General features: G+C 35.8%; 1 protein-coding gene across 2 annotated transcripts in view; it reads right to left on the bottom strand.

The window, feature by feature from the left end:
* Positions 1-16888, bottom strand: part of BABAM2 (BRISC and BRCA1 A complex member 2) — a 584671-nt gene that overhangs the window by 422100 nt on the left and 145683 nt on the right. For both annotated transcript variants that reach the window (XM_043984330.1, XM_043984329.1), the window contains exon 3: positions 10979-11055. In XM_043984330.1, the coding sequence (XP_043840265.1) occupies positions 10979-11055 (77 nt within the window). The remainder of the gene's footprint in view (positions 1-10978; positions 11056-16888) is intronic.

Below are 16888 nucleotides of genomic sequence, written 5' to 3'. Positions count from 1 at the left end.
AGTTTACATGGGAAAGGTTGGGAGAATGACTATTAGCATGGGCTGAGGTAGGATTCTCTGACTAATGTAAAGAATTAATTGTTATTTGAGGTTTTTATGCCTCCGCACGCACTGGCCTGGGGCTCCGCAAACCTCATGGTGCTTCACCCACTGGTTGTAGCTGTTGCCATGGTGCTGGCACCTCACGTCATGACCACCCGCCGAAGCCTGCATGGGCCTGGCAAAATTATAATGATTGGAAGCCTAGTGAGGGCAGTCATGTGACCGTCAGAATGGCCATCCAATTGGCTGGGGGCTGTGTGGAGTATGCGGGGAGGAAGGAAATTTTTTTTTCCCCCAGCATTCTAGTTGGAACCTGGAAGGCACTGGAAGAGGCTACACTACCTGGGCAGTGGTGTTTGTTTTCAGGTTGTATAATTTCCCTTTCCCCATTTTATTTCCTTTCCCTTGATCCTACAGATCCTGTTTGTGGTGTTTTTTTTTTCAAAGTTATAGGTAGTTCTGAACTAACAACTAGTATATAAAGGTTGTACTACTAAGGTTGTTACTGCCTATTTCTATATGAAATAATCCATAGGACCTAGCTACACTACAGCTAGAGTATTTTAATACACCTATTTGGATAGAAGTGAAAGAGATAATGGAGATGATATCAGAACACTATGAAATCAGTAAGAAAGGTAACTTGCCCAAGAAAGGCCTAGTGTGTGATGTGAATAGAAGTCACAGTGAAGATGAACAATAGATTTAGAAGTAGTAAAGCATATGCATAGATGGAAAAAATTACATTATGATGATAAAGAAAACTTGAAATTCTTGAATATGGAAGTGTAACATTAGGGAGTGATAGCAAGATCAAGGATATGAACATCCTAATGTGTAACTAAGGTGAAGTAAAGGAGTAAGTCTATGGATGCTGAGATTAAAGAACTGGGAAGTTGGGAAATCTGAAGGAAGACCAATAACTATGTTGAAGTCCTCTAGAACAGAGCTTCTTAAACTTTTTCCACTTGTACCCCTTTTCAACCAAGAAATTTTTATGTGAACCTGGGTACATAGGTATATAAAATAGGTATATATAACCTTTTACTGTGGTCAAATTTTCTGTGACCCCCACATTCAGTTACACAACCCCATATGGGGTAACGACTCACATTTAAGAAACTTTGCTCTAGAATGAAAGTAGTGGCTCAGGTGGAAAGTTAGACTGTGAGCCAGGTAAAGAAAGAAGGGAAAATTTCCTATAGCTAAGTAGATAAGTGCCAGAATTTGGGTTGGATGATAAGTTTCAATTAACTGAACCTCAAAGGAAGAGAGTGATTCTGAGTGATGGTGATAGAAAGTTTAAAAATAGTAATGAGGAATGAGAAATATTTCAAAACCCTCACCATAACCAGTGAGTCAGAGTGTATGAAAGAAAGTATATCCAGTACTGGAAAGCATGACCAGGAATGAAGTATTATTTAGAAGAAATCAGGTCTCAGTGAATACCAAAAGGTGGAAGGAAGGAGCAAAAGAGGAAGTGCTGTAAGGTAAAAGGAAGTTTGTAACTTGTGGACCATGAGGTCCAGAGGGCACAATAGAAAAGGTAAGCAGATCTGGAATGGGACATGGCAGGGCTGGGGGCAGAGAGAGTACAGACATGTGGTGGGTAGAAATGAGGTATGCATGGGAATAAGGGAGTAGATAGCTAAAGGGGTCAAAGTTGACCTGGCAGATTTCAGTACTACCCTGCCTGAAATACTGCTTTCCCCTAGGAGGCATCATGAAGCCTACCTTTCATCAGGCAAAAGCAGAAGGTAATGCATTGTCCAACCAGACTCGAGGTATGACTAGCAATGTTGTGGTCCTAGATGTATATGGAAATCTAGCAAGGTGACAGGATGTGGTGTTCCACTGTACTTTTATATAGTTCAAATCACTGTTGGATTGTCTGAAAAGGTTTGCCTTCAAGGTTAGTTGCTTTGGTCTGTAGAGACCTAAGTGATCTTCCAACTATGCTGTCTTGACATTGTTTGGATATTTGTTCTTCCATTCACTTTTTTCCAGAGAATTTATATGATTTATTAATATTTTCCACTCTCTCTTCTAAGCTGCCAACTCTTTTTAATTAGAAATTGTACTTAAAGCCTACCAATACAAGATTACAACATTACTAATTTGCTAAAATTATAACCTATGAAGCTTTTGAGAACTTTTACTCTAATTTATAGAGTATCTCCTTTCCTTTCTCTTTCCCTCCCCCAATAAGTGTACTCATAGAGAGTAAAATCAATGTATAAATTTAAGAAGCTTCATTATATTTTATTGTGTTTGCATGATCTAGACATAGACTCCAATTATTTGTTTTCCTTTAATTTTGTAATGAGAATTTTGTAGTTATATTGATATAAAACCTATTAGTGAACTGATAGTATAACTTCTAGCCATTTTAAGTATAATAGAGTGATTTGATGTGGAATTTCTCATTCTATTGTTTCCTCCAGGGAAGTTACTATTATACAGAAATCCCAATGATATTTGTAGATTGGTTTGTAACCTACAACTTAAGTGAATAACGATCTGAATGACTGTCTTGAGTGATTTTTTGGGATCACTAAATAAAGCATCAGATAATCAGCAAATAACGATAATGTTTCCCTGTCTTTGATGACATGTACATTCTTTTGTTTTATTGTTAGAGCTAATATTTCTATTTCTATGTCAAATACATTGGGAAAGAGGTCATTCGTACTTCACTCCTGAACTTACTGGGAAAGATTTCAGTACAACACTTGCTGGGAAATAAAATTAGCTCTCAGTATTAAATAAATACTTTTGAGTCTACTAAAAAAGGACCCTTCCATGATTATACTTTTTAGGAGGTTTTAAAGATAAATACATGCCATATTTTCTTTAAAACTCTTTCTGCTTCTATTAATATTTTCATTTCTGCTATTTATTTGTTGAAAAATCCTGTTTTCATAATTTTGACCAATGATTACAATTAATTTAACTTGTTCTTAATAATTTTTGGATATAGCATATTACTGTAGTTTTCCAAAAGTTACATTAAAATGTTTTCATTTGTAATGTTCACATTATTATAAATTTATCTTTTTTAGCTTTATCCCCTTATATGGGTATCACAACAATATTTTATTCATAAAAAGAGTCTGATAAATAATGTTCTTTGTTATTGGGATTAATTTTTGTAGCACATATATCAAATCTTTATACATCTGATGAAAAAACTTGTAAAAAAAACCAACCAGCCGGACCAAGAGTTCTTTTTTCCTTAGTAATTTATTTATAACTTACACAATTTCTAATGCTGGAATTCTTTAACAGAAGATCAATTTGATGCTGTCTCTTTCTGAATCATATTTGATAATCTTTTTAAAAACCAGCTTATTGTTCTGTTTACAAGTTTAATGTTTTTCCTTTTGTTATTCCTCTGAATTTAAAAGATACTTCTTTTGTGCTTTCTTTAGGATTTTTAATGTGCTGGTTTCATAGGGTTTTTTAACAATGAATTCTCAATATCAACAACTTTCCTTTTACTTTTCAATACATGTTTTAAGAAATGTAAATTTTCTTTTATGGATTGCTTAGAAGATTCTGATAAAAACTGGTATACTGTCACATTAAAACTCTTGAAAACTAGTATTCACTGCTTCTGTGACTTTTCCTTTGGCCATCCCATTATAAGGATACTCTTACTATTCAATTCAACTCACACTTTTTCATTCATGTTTCCATTACTGACTACTACTTCTGTTGAATTACTCTTTCTAAAGGATATGTTGACTATTTCTACAACTTTTATACTTATTTTTCTTATGATGTTTCTATTCAATAAATTTTTACAAGTACCAGAGAATAGTGTAAAATATGTATATTCGTTAATGTTTCAGTTAATAAACAACCATTAGTCTTTCAAATTCAAGGTCAGTAGCATTCGGTTTGCTATTTCTTTAAGAACCTACACACTAGGGGGCAGCTAGGTGGCGCAGTGGATAAATCATCAGCCCTGGATTCAGGAGGACCTGAGTTCAAATCCAGCCTCTGACACTTGAAACTAGCTGTGTGACCCTGGGCAAGTCACTTAACCCTCATTGCCCCAAAAAAAAAGAACCTACACACTAGGAGCAGCTAGGTGGCGCAGTGGACAGAGCACCGGCCATGGAGTCAGGAGTACACGAGTTCAAATCCAGCCTCAGACGATTGATACTTACTAGCTGTGTGACCCTGGGCAAGTCACTTAACCCCAATTGCCTCACCAAAAAAATTTAAAAAAAAAATAAGAATCTACACACTAAAACTGACAAAGACATAGACATAAGAGAAAAACAGTTCCAAGATTTTGCCCACAAGTACCATACGCACACAAAATAAGACCAAATAATGATCAAGAAATCCAAAGAGAAGTCATAATAGGTCAAAACTGTAGTCAAAGATCATGAATTCAGTCCACAGGGAAGTGGACGCTCCCATGATTGGCTGGCATATCATGATAGGGTAAGTGGAAAGGAAGCTTCACTCAGCTACTTTAAATCAAAGTATCCTCAGTGATGATCCTTTTAAATTATCTATATCCTGAACTTTTTGATAAATTGAGTGTCAAATGAGTGTCTCATTTTGTTCAAATATCAAACCTAACTTATTAAGGAACTGGCTTGAGTCAAGCCCAAACCAGAACAATTGTAGCAGTCTCCCAGGAACAGAAAAGAATGAATTTAACTAAAGTAGAGGCAGGGAGTGCAAAAGAAGATAAAGCCTAGATCAGCTTTCATGGATCTGATTTGTGCTTTTCGTGATGCCCCTAGAAATCTGGTAGATTGGAGAGTAAACTGTGGCCTGTGGCCATTCAGCAAGGAGAGATGTGAATATTCAAAGCATTCTTAAGGACCATAACTTCAAGATAATTGTAGTAAACGGTTTTATGCCTTCCAGTTTTAGTGAGTCTTCAAGTCTAGTAATTTAAGCCTCCTCTAAATTCTACCAGATTTCTTCAGAACTCAGTTTACCTGCAAAGCAGCCTAGAGAGACTTAATTTGAGAAGATTTGTCCCTTCTTTAGAAAAAGGGAAAATTCAGAAAAAAAAAAATTGGTTGTGTACAGTTTTTGCTGGAACTTTCTTATGCTTCTTCAGCTATTAAAATTTGGATATTAAATGCAATGTACCTCTGGTTGCAAAAATGTCTCAACTCCCTTTTCCTTATTCTTTTTATTTTTCCATTGATTAAGTTCAGCTTAACAGGATACCATATTTGGAAGGGAAAGATTAACATATTCTAATCTGTCTTTTCATTTCTTATATTGAGTTAAGCAATCTGAAATTGTTTTCCTTAAAATATGAAGGGATTTTTCCTGGATGTGTGAAATATTTGCTGCTTGATAATGATATTATGAAGTTTGACAATGACATTTCTTGGCAAAGTAAATATGAGGATTCTATTTCAGTGTTCTATAGATTCTATCAATCATTACTTTGCCTTTTTCCCCCCTGACTCTTATGCATAATGTTCTGGAATAATATTTTTCATGTAGCATTTAAAATTTTTTAAAGCACTTTATACAGATTACCTTACTTGAGCCTTACAATAACTCTGAGGATACTTAGTTGTTGTCCTTCGTGCAAAAAAGAGGGGCAAAATAACATCATTATGTCCCAGTCAAGGTGATGGAGGAGGCTAAAATGGTTAACAGATAACCTATCAATAGTAGCTATCAATAGCACCTAAAACGGGTTAACAGGAAAACCTAAGACCCAAGCTCTAATTTAAATCTGTAAGGGCTAAATTTCTAGCTATACTGTCTAAAATATCTAATGAGTGGTCGCCAATAAATTATAAGCTTTAGCAAGAGTTAGGCTTTTAAGCATTTATTAAGGAGAATAAGAATTTGGTAAAGAGAGAGAGAAAGGCCTAGATTCATCTATCTATTAAAGGGAGAGAGCATTCCTAGCTCCCTTCTCCACCAGAGTCCTCAGGAAAGAGAGTGAGCCAGCGTGCCAGCCTCCCCCTTCTTCCTCCCACAAGCAAACGAAAAGACGCATGGTCCTGCCCTCAGAGGCCCTCTCCTCATGTTGGAGCTTTCCTACAGTAAGCCTCCAGCAGGTGGCGTCATTCCAATCGTTACAGATCTGAGCTCCAGGAGGGGCTATAACTTATAGACCCCAGCTCTGAAAGGGGTTAATGGTGTGTAATTTAAAATTCTAAATGTGGGTTCTAATCTGTCCCCCCAGTTTTGGGGGGAAACTGACTAAAATCACTGATAAACGAGTTTAGGGTTTTTTAAGGGTTTATTGAAAGATAGTAAAAGAAAAAGATTGAGAATAGATTTCCTATAACCTGGCAATCCTAGCCTTCCTAAGCTCCCACTTCTGAAGTCTTCTGCCACCAAGCTGATGTCTCTCACCAAAAGAGGAAGCACTCTCTCACAGCATCCACTTCCTCCTTTATGTTCCCCTCCCAGAAATGGGAGGTTCTTCAAGCTGATTGGCTAGTGTCATTCAAATTCATTGGTTCACTGGACCCGAAGCCTATCAGTGCTTAAGGTTAAGAGGACAGATAAATGAGAGACCAATTCCAGATGGGTAGCATGAAAAAGCCTTCAAGGAGCAGGCAAATCTTCATATCTAGTATTTATTATTTATTAATATTTATTTATTAATAAAAATTATTATATTTATTAATAAAAATAATTAACATTGAGAGTACTGTTTTAAGGTTTATAAAGAACTTGAAAAATATCTCATTTGAATCTCGAATAACTTTATATGGTATTATTATTTTATAGATTATGAAACTGAGGCAGATGAATTAAGTGACTTGCTTAGATTTGCATAGCTAATAAGCATCCACTGGAGGATTGAAACATTCAGGCCTTTATGATTCAAAGTTGAGAACTAATGATCTAGACCTTACTATCAATATTTATACTAACCTCATATAGACAATTCTATGTGAAATGTTTATAATTATGCTATAGAACCACACCATTTTCAGATCATTATTTTATGGGGAAACAATGCCAAAGACACTATCTGTTCACAAGAATCCCAAAGGTAAGAACACCCTAGGCTCCTCTACAAGGAGTGGTCTTAATGATAATAGACTTCCTTTTTTTAAAATTCTGCAACTAGAGCCCCAATGGGATTTGTAGGGGGAACAGCAGATGACAAAACACAAAGAGAAGAGACTTGAGTAAGAGAAGAGAAAAGGAGGTCCTGGAAGAAGTGAGTAGGGGCTTTAGAAACTATAGCTACCATAGGAGTAATGGGGCTCTTGCTAAAGGGGCTTCCTTTGGGATAATGTAGAGACTGGGGAGACTATAATAGCAGCAATGGAAGCAGAACAGCAAGACGACATGGGTTGTCAAAATGAAATTAATAAATATTTACTGGGGGGCAGCTAGATGGCACAGTGGATAAAGCACCAGCTCTGGATTCAGGAGGACCTGAGTTCAAATCTAGCCTCAGACACTTGACACTTACTAGCTGTGTGACCCTGGAAAAGTCACTTAACCATCACTGTCACTCAAATAAATAGACAGATAGATAAATGGATGGATGGATGGGTGAATGAATGAATAAATAAACAAGTAAACAAACAAATAAATAAGTGTTTATTGACTGACTGACTTGACAGGAAAAGGGAGAAAAAGATGATATGCCACGTCATTCATAAGGTAGGTATTCATTTTTTTAAAAATAAACATTTTTATTTAAATTTTTGAGTTCCAAATTCTATCCCTCCTTCCCCCTCCCAGAGGCAGTAAGCAATCATATATAGGTTATACATATACGATTATGTTAAATATTACCATATTAGTCTTTCTGTATAAGAAAACTTGAATAAAAGAAAAAATGAAAGAAAGTGAAAAATAGCATGATTCAGTCTGTGTTCAATCAATATCAGTTCTTTCTTTGGAGATGGATAGTATGCTTCATCATTAGTCCTTTGGGATTGCCTTGGATCATTGTATTGCTAAGAATAATCAAGTCATTCACAGTTCTTCATCAAACAATATTGCTGTCACTGTGCCACTGTCCTAGTTCTGCTCCAGTTCATATAAGTCTTTCTAGGACTTGCTGAAATCATCCTGCTTGTCATTTCTTTTTTTTTTTTTTTTTTTTTTTTTTTGTGAGGCAATTGGGGTTAAGTGACTTTGCCTAGGGTCACACAGCTAGTAAGTGTTAAGTGTCTGAGACCGGATTTGAACTCGGGTCCTCCTGACTCCAGAGCCAGTGCTCTATCCACTGCGCCACCTAGCTGCCTCTGCTTGTCATTTCTTATAGCACAATAATATTGTATCACCATCATATACAATAGCTTGTATAGCCATTCCCCAATTGATGGGCATTCCTTTCATTTCCAGCTCTTAGCCACCACAAAAAGAGTTGCTATAAATATTCTTGTACAAATAGGAATTTTTCTCTTTTGGAGGATGTCTTTCAGGATATAAACCTAGCAGTGGTATTGATGGATTAAAGGGTATGAACAGTTTTATAGCCCTTTGGACATAGTTCCAAATTGCTCTCCAGAATGGCTGGATCTTTTCACAACTCCAACAGTGGATTAGCGTCCCAATTTTCCCACATCCCCTCAACATCCAATATTTTCCATTTTTGCTGTATTTGCCATTCTGATAGGTGTGAGGTGGTACCTCAGAGTTGTTTTAATTTACATTTCTCTGATCAATAGTGATTTAGAGCATTTTTTCACATTACCACAGATAGCTTTGATTTCTTTGTCTGAAAACTGCTTGTTTATAGCCTTTGACCATTTATCAACTGGGGAATGACTTGTATTTTTATAAATTTGTCTCTGTTCCCCATATATTTGAAAAATGAGGCCTTTATCAGAGATACTTGTTTCAAAAATTCTTTCCCATTTTTCTGCTTTCCTTATGATCTTGGTTGTATTAGTTTTGTTTGTGCAAAATCTTTTTAATTTTATATAATAAAAATTATCTATTTTACATTTTGTATTGCCCTCTATATCTTCTTTATTCTTCTATATCTCTGTCCATAAATCTGATAGATAAAACTATTCCATGCTCTCTTTTGGGGTTTTGTTTTTGTTTTTTTTTGCAATGAGGGTTAAGTGACTTGACCAGAGCTACTAAGTGGCAAGTGTCTTAGGCTGGATTTTAACTCAGGTCCTCCTGAATCCAGGGCCAGTGCTTTATCCACTGCACCACCTAGTTACCCCCCTCCATGCTCTCTTAATTTGCTTATGGTATTAAGCTTTATGTATAAATCATATTCCCATTTTGACCTTATTTTAGTATATGATGTGAGATATTGGTCTATACCTAGTTTGTACCATATTGTTTTCCAGTTTTCCCAGCACTTTTTGGAAAATAATGAGTTTTTGTTCCAAAAACTTGGGTCTCTGGGTTTATCATATACTAGATTACTATAGTTATTTACTATATTATAATTTGTACCTATTCTGTTTCACCTACCCACCTCTCTATTTCTTAGCCAATACCAGATTCTTTTGATAATTACCACTTTGTAATAAAGTTTGAGATCTGATACTGCTAGGTCACCCTCTTTCACATTTCTTTTCATTGATTCCCTTGATATCCTTGACCTTTTGTTCATCCAGATAAATTCTGTTATTATTTTTTCTAGATCTATAAAATATTTTTGATAGTCCAATTCATATGGCACTAAATAAATTAACTTAGGTAGAACTGTCATTTTTATTGTATTGGCTCAGCCTGCCCATGAACAAGTAATCTTTTCCCAATTGTTTAGATCTGACTTTACTTGTGTGAAAAGTGTTTTATACTTCTGGCCATATTGTTCCTGGCTTTGTCTTGGCAGGTAGACTCCCAAGTATTTTATGCTGTCTACAGTAATCTTAAATGGAATTTCTCTTTCTATCTGTTGTTGCTGAACTTTGTTAGTAATATATAGAAATGCTAATGATTTATGTGGGTTTATTTTGTATAGTGGAACTTTCCTAAAGCTGTTAATAATTTCAAGCAGTTTTTTAGTTGATTTTCTAAGATTTGTAAAATATATCATCATATCATCTGAAAAGAATGATAGTTTTATTTCCTCATTACCTATTCTAATTCCTTTTAATTTCTTTTTCTTCTCTTATTGCTATAGTTAACATTTCTAATGGGTATCCTTGCTTCACCCCTGACTGTACTGGGAAGGCTTCTAGCTTATCCCTATTTTTTTTTTTTTTTAGTGAGGCAATTGGGGTTAAGTGACTTGCCCAGGGTCACACAGCTAGAGAGTGTTAAGTGTCTGAGGCCGGACTTGAACTCAGGTCCTCCTGAATCCAGGGCCGGTGCTTTATCCACTGTGCCACCTAGCTGCCCCTAGCTTATCCCTATTACAGATACTGCTTGCTGATGGTTTTAAATAAATATTACTTATCATTTGAAGGTAAGCTCCATTTATTCCTATGCTCTCTAGTGTTTTTAATAGGAATGAGTACTGTATTTTGTCAAAGGCTTTTTCTGCATCTATTGAGATAATCATATGATTTCTGTTGGTTTTGTTAATGATATGGTCAATTTTGTTGGTAGTTTTCCTAATACTGAACCAGCTCTCCATTTCTCGTATAAATCCCACCTTGTCATTGTGACATAATGCTGTAATCTCTTAAGGCAAGTATTCTTTAGTAGGTTACCGCCTACATTTTTGGTGTTGCTCTCTGAAATTGGTAGTATATGAATGAAAGTTAAGTTTCCTGTTGCTATGGAGAAAAAAATTTACATCTCTGCTCCTCTAAATGCACTTTAATATTTGTCGGCTCTCTTACTTTGGGTAAAATGAGACATGGCAGAGAGATGAGATGTTTTAATCAAGTCATTACCTTAAACAACAGAAGTATAATTCCTAGATATCATGGAAAGCATGTTACAAAGATATAAATGCAGAGCAGTACCACTTCTTAATGTACAGAGATGAAGAAAGTGTAGTAAGTGATGTTTCTCAGAAAAACAATCAGCATTTACTTACATTTTAATGTTTCTCCAGCATATGGTATATGCAATTTAAATCGATCACAACTAGGTCCAGGAGTCAAGGAGGTACAGCTTGAAAAAGAAAAATAAATTTAGAAAACAATTAACCAAAATGTATTTTCTATATACAAATGAAAGGGTTATAGAAGTGGTTATTTTACTTTCTTCCTGCCAGAGAAATGACTATTGAATACATATTCTGTTGCTGCCAATGTGGAAATTTGTCTTGCTGGAATATATATGTGATGAGTGTTTCCTTTTGTTTTTTTAATGGGAAGCAATGTGGGCTGTGGGAGGGAGAGATTATAAATGCATGTAAATATAAATATTTTAAAGGTATATTAATAAAGGAAATAAAGGCAATCTTGAAGCAAAAACCTCAATGACACTGAAACAGAAAGGCCTACTACTACAGCAAAATAATCACAAGTTTTCCAACTAAGTAACAACAAAAGGCAAATCTCAACTCTGAGAACTAAGCTTATAATTCAAAATAATTTCCATTCTTTGAGATCCAAAAATATAATGCAAAAATGCAAAAGCACATTTAAAGATATATGTATACAAAGATTCCTTATAATCAGTCAATAAGTACAATATGAGCTAATTTTGGAATGTTCTACCACAGTTTCCTTTCTTTCAATGTAAATGCAAAACTTCTTGAATTGGCATATCACAATTTAAACTTGAAAAGAAGGATGATAAATTAAGCTTCATTTAGTATAAAATGAAAATATCCAATCTAGTATCTTAATAATCCAGAACTCAATTAGGAGTTTTTTGAATTCTATTACCTTACAAAAAGATAACCATAAGTATATATGTGTTACTCAAAAGAAGTGTCTGATCATTTCATAAGTTAGGATTGTCAATAGGCTAACAACAATAAAATAAATAAATTAAAATGTCACTATAAAGTCAATTGGGAGGAACTGTATATTTTGGTTTAATGGGAAAAAATAACATTTTTAACTTTTGCTAATAATTGTTATAGTATCTATCAAAAATACATAATGAAACTGAAATAGAAGGTAATTTAATATGGGGTAAAGGTGGGAAATAATTACAAAGAAAGACTAGAGAATGGGAGTTACCAGGAAACAAAGGAAAGAAGACATACTCTCTAAGGCAGTGGGAAGAAGGGAAAAGGACCACAGAGAAAAAAACAAAGTATCTAGAGATTCATCTAGGAAGCACTGATACTATGGGCTTACAAATGAGTAGCTCGTTATAACTGAAAAGTCAAATGACAAAATAGAGTATATACTTGCTCCTCAGGAAAATTCCCTAGGCATTTTTTAAAAAGTAGGAAGAACCTGTCAAAAGAATTTTTCTACAAGCTTATTAATAAATTACTTGAGATATGACTATAAAATAATATGACAAACATATATATCTACATGACTGTGGAGCCTTTTAATTTAAGAATCTTGGGTGGTAATACACTTAAGCAACTATTATTCATACTTGAATGGATGATAGAAGATCTACATAGGATGTTAATCTCAGGTTCACAGTGAATTTAAGGCAAATCACTCCATTTCAAAAAATCATAGCATTTGTGCTGGAGAGGTTCTTAGAGCTTATCTAGTCCAATCTCATTTGACAGATGAGGAAACTGAGGCCCAGAGAGGTTCAGTGACTTGCCCAATGTCACACAGGCAGCATGTGATTGCATGATTCAAACCCAGGTACTCTGACTTCGAATAAAAGTACTCTTTCCATTGCACCAAGCTACCTTCATTAAATCACAATAAAACTTAATGTGGCTATGGCTGTGCTTGAGCTACTCTAATCATTACAGTCACTTATTCCTCTTATATTAGATGATTAGTAAAGAGTGGAAAACTTCAAGACTTAATATAAAAGTAGCAGTTTAGCAGATTAACAGCTTAACTTTATTATTACAGGGAAGAGAATAATCATTTATTAAGCAAGATCCTATTACATTCTATATCCTGTGTTGACTGATTTATAATTATTATTCATTTGATCCTCCCAAAAAACCAAGGAGGTAGGTGCAACTGTTATGCTCATTTTTTTTATTCTGAATAGAATTTTATTTTCCAAAATATATGTAAAAACAAAATTTTAACATCAATTTTTAAAAATTTTTTTTAAATTGTTCCAACTTCTCTTCCCCCCTCCATTCCCACCCCCCTACCCACAAGAACTCAATCCCATTTTTTGTTGTTGTTGTTTTTTGTTTTGTTTTGTTTTTGCAGGGCAATGGGGCTTAAGTGACTTGCCCAAGGTCACACAGCTAGTAAGTGTCAAGTGTCTGAGGCCAGATTTGAACTCAGGAACTCCTGAATCCAGGGCCGGTGCTTTATCCACTGTGCCACCTAGCCGCCCCACTCAATCCCATTTTACAATTAATAGCTGTTAAATTACTTACCCAAGGTCACGCAGCTAAGAAGTATCTGAAGCCAAATTTGAACTCGAGTATTCCTAATTACAAGCTCAATACTATATGCACTATGCAACAGAGTTGCCTCTAAATTTAAAACTTACAGTTCACAAACATCCAATTTCCTTTCCATCCTACATATAAAAACATTTTGGGGGCAGATTTCATAAGTAACACTAAAATATTTTACTTTAATCTCTTCTTTCCCCTCTAGCACGAGCTATTTGAAAGTACTTGGGTAAAAAGCATAAACTGATGTACACTAAAAAAGTGTAGCCTAATAGTGATAATGCCATTCAAAGTAACACTAAGCATTTCCCCCCAGGCATTAGAGTCGGCTTGGAATGATCTTTTGGTTGTTTTTTTTAATGTTCCTGTTCTAGAAATGATCTACATTCAAAGTGATATGTCTTAGGTGATGGTCACAGGGAAGAGGTGCCATTATTGGCCAAATCATTCCTCTGTTACCTTGGAGATTCTGAAGCATACTAGGAATACAGACAACCCTAGGATTAGTTCAAGGCAGGGGCTCAGCCTTTTTTATGTCATGGACCCCATTGGCACAGTCTGGTGAAGTCTGTGGACCCATTTTCAGAACAGTGTTTTTAAATGCATAAAATAAAATACTTAGAACTACAAAGAAAACCATTTATACCATCCTTAGCCTCAAAAAATGAGCAGAATTACAGCTGAAATCCTTTCTAAAAGGATAGTCCCCAGAAAAGAGTTACCAATCAGGAGCAAAAGGCAACAGTTTCTTATTGCTGTGAAGGATACTTCTTCATAGAATACAATACTCTACTTTTACAATGTTTTATATTTTGCTGGAAAAAGCCACTTTAGTAGCCTGCCACCTCAGTCTGCCCCCTTTCTATTTCAGGTATTTGCTCCAGCAGCTCCCAGGTACCTAAAATCTTCTTGCTGATATTTTTTTTAAAGGGTTGAATGGATGTCACCTTTGGTTCCTGAGGTGTAACCCCCTATCAGCTACCTAGTTTTTTCACTTGCATGACGGAGAACTATATAACACAGCATAGTTCAAAATGTCTGAAAAACACAGTAAGATAGAATGTGTTCAACTCTTTTTTGTTGTTTTTTTGTGGGGCAATGAAGGTTAAGTGACTTGCCCAGGGTCACACACCTAAGTAAGTGTCATGTGTCTGAGGTCAGATTTGAACTCAGGTCCTCCTGAATCCAAGGCCAGTGCTCTATCCACTGTGCCACCTAGCTGCCCCCATGTTCAACTCTTTTTAACCCAAAAAGCCGTTGCCACTCATCTCTGAAGCTCCTAAGAAGGTTATTTTCTATAATGTAATCTATTAAAAAGGCTAGAAACTTTGAGTTCCCTCTAAGATTTTATTAAAAGATTTGTCCTTGGGGGCAGCTGGGCCCTGGAGTCAGGAGGACCTGAGTTCAAATGCGGCCTCAGACACTTGATACGTGGTAGCTGTGTGACCCTGGGCAAGTCACTTAACCCTCACTGTCCCATACACACACACACACACACACACACACACACACACACACACACACACACACACACAAAAGGAGAGAGAGAGAGAGAGAAAGAGACTTACAGTGGTCCATGAATCATAGTCATACACCACCACCAGAATAATACTGGCATTAAAAAGACAGGCCTTTCTTTTTGAGTGTTAGTAGGGAACAGACATGCTTTTGTAAGCAATATTTCACAGTAGACCACATCTTTACCATCAGGCAATTGACTGAAAGATGGAAACTATAGTACAAGATCTCACTATACTGACTGCTGACTAAAAAAATACTTGAATACTGAAGTATACCAAAATGTCACCTTAAATGCTCTAAGATGTCTTCCATCCATATCTCAAGTCTAAGATTCCTTGAAAGAATTAAAGACGGATATAACCGTTCAATAATCCTCTTGTGGTAGAAGATATCTTCCCCAGTTCCTCCAGTCATGACATGGAATCAGCTAGTTCTTTTCCTAAAAGGTACTGAAATGATCAGAAATATTGTAGGAAAGATCGACTCAGACCAGTTCTCTGGCAGTTTAGACTTGGAGGACAACGGCTGGGCTATTAATGTGGCTTCCTGGTTATCTAATCTCTAATTTTGCTCAGAGGCTTGGGATGGCAGACATAGCAAAACTGATACTAGACTCAATGAATATGGTGTCTTTGTTAAATGGTCCTTCCTAAATATCCTTCTCCTGTCATGGCAAAGTAAATCTCCTTAACTAATAAATGTTCCATAAATATAATTTTGTTCCATTCCTGAGCCTAAACTTCCAGAGAACTTGTCTGAGTCAGGCCTTTCTTACAATACTTCTGAACATAAATAGCAATTAAAGTCAGAGACAGGGAAGCTTATGCTTGCCAGAGGCTAGTGACACTGGTCAAATAAGATATTCCATCTCTCAGCTCCAGGCATTTCCACTGGCTGTCCCCTATACCTGGAATGTTCTCCCTCCTTCTCTCCACTTATTGTCTTCTCTGGCTTCCTCCAAGTCCCAGATAAAACATCACATTCTACAAGAAGCCTTTCCTAATGCCCCTTAATTTTAGTGCCTTCATCTTGTTGATTATTTCCTATTTATCATATATATGTATGTGTGTATGTATACATATACACACATATAGGTAAATATGTATATGTGTGTTGTATATATATGTATCTTGTTTGCATATTGTACATAGTTGTTTACATGTTGTCTCTACCATTAGATTATGAATTTCTCAAGGGCATGGCCTGTGTTCCTTGCCTTTCTTTGTATTCCCATTGCTTATCACAGTCCTTGGCAGTTAGTAGGCATTTAATAAATGCTTACTGACTGATTGACAGGTGTTTACCATTGACAGAGAATAGGTATAGCCCAAGATGGATTTCCTATAGGAGGTAAGGTTCTTTATATGCCACTGTGCTGGTAGCACTGAGTATAGTCAGTTCTGCTAGAGTGCTTGTTTCAAACAACAAATATCTGCTCCAACACAACTGATATATTAAGGAACGTTTTGAGCATAACTTGTTTTGAGATGGGCTTCTGTTCAATTTCTACCACAAGAAACAGCATAGATGCAGAAAACTGCACCACTTCACAATAACTCATAAACTGTGACTACTTATAAACTTCTGGTGACTACTTATGAACTTCAGTCCTCTGTCAAGATAAAGTGTCATATATACTGTATGTGTGTGTATGTATATGTATGTGTGTACTAGCTGTGTGACCCTGGGCAAGTCACTTAACCCCAATTGCCTCACCAAAGAAAAACAACAACAAAAAAAAGAATTGAGGGAAGAGGAAGTGGGCAGGGCAAGGGGAGAAGTGTTGGGAGGAAAAGACCAAGAGCAGCAAACCAAGGCTACAAACATTGCCACTATTTAATGTACTATATATGTATTTCTTAACCTTTTAACATACCATCTTATGAGATTCCAATCTTCTTTTTTTAACATGTCACAGATGAAATTTTTGAGCAATGTGCATCAAGCCTGTTTTCTCCATAATCC

Source organism: Dromiciops gliroides, chromosome 2, assembly GCF_019393635.1.
Source record: "Dromiciops gliroides isolate mDroGli1 chromosome 2, mDroGli1.pri, whole genome shotgun sequence".
Classification (NCBI taxonomy): domain Eukaryota; kingdom Metazoa; phylum Chordata; class Mammalia; order Microbiotheria; family Microbiotheriidae; genus Dromiciops; species Dromiciops gliroides.
The sequence above is the reverse complement of the archived record's forward strand: the minus strand, read 5'-3'. Positions and strand labels throughout refer to the sequence as shown.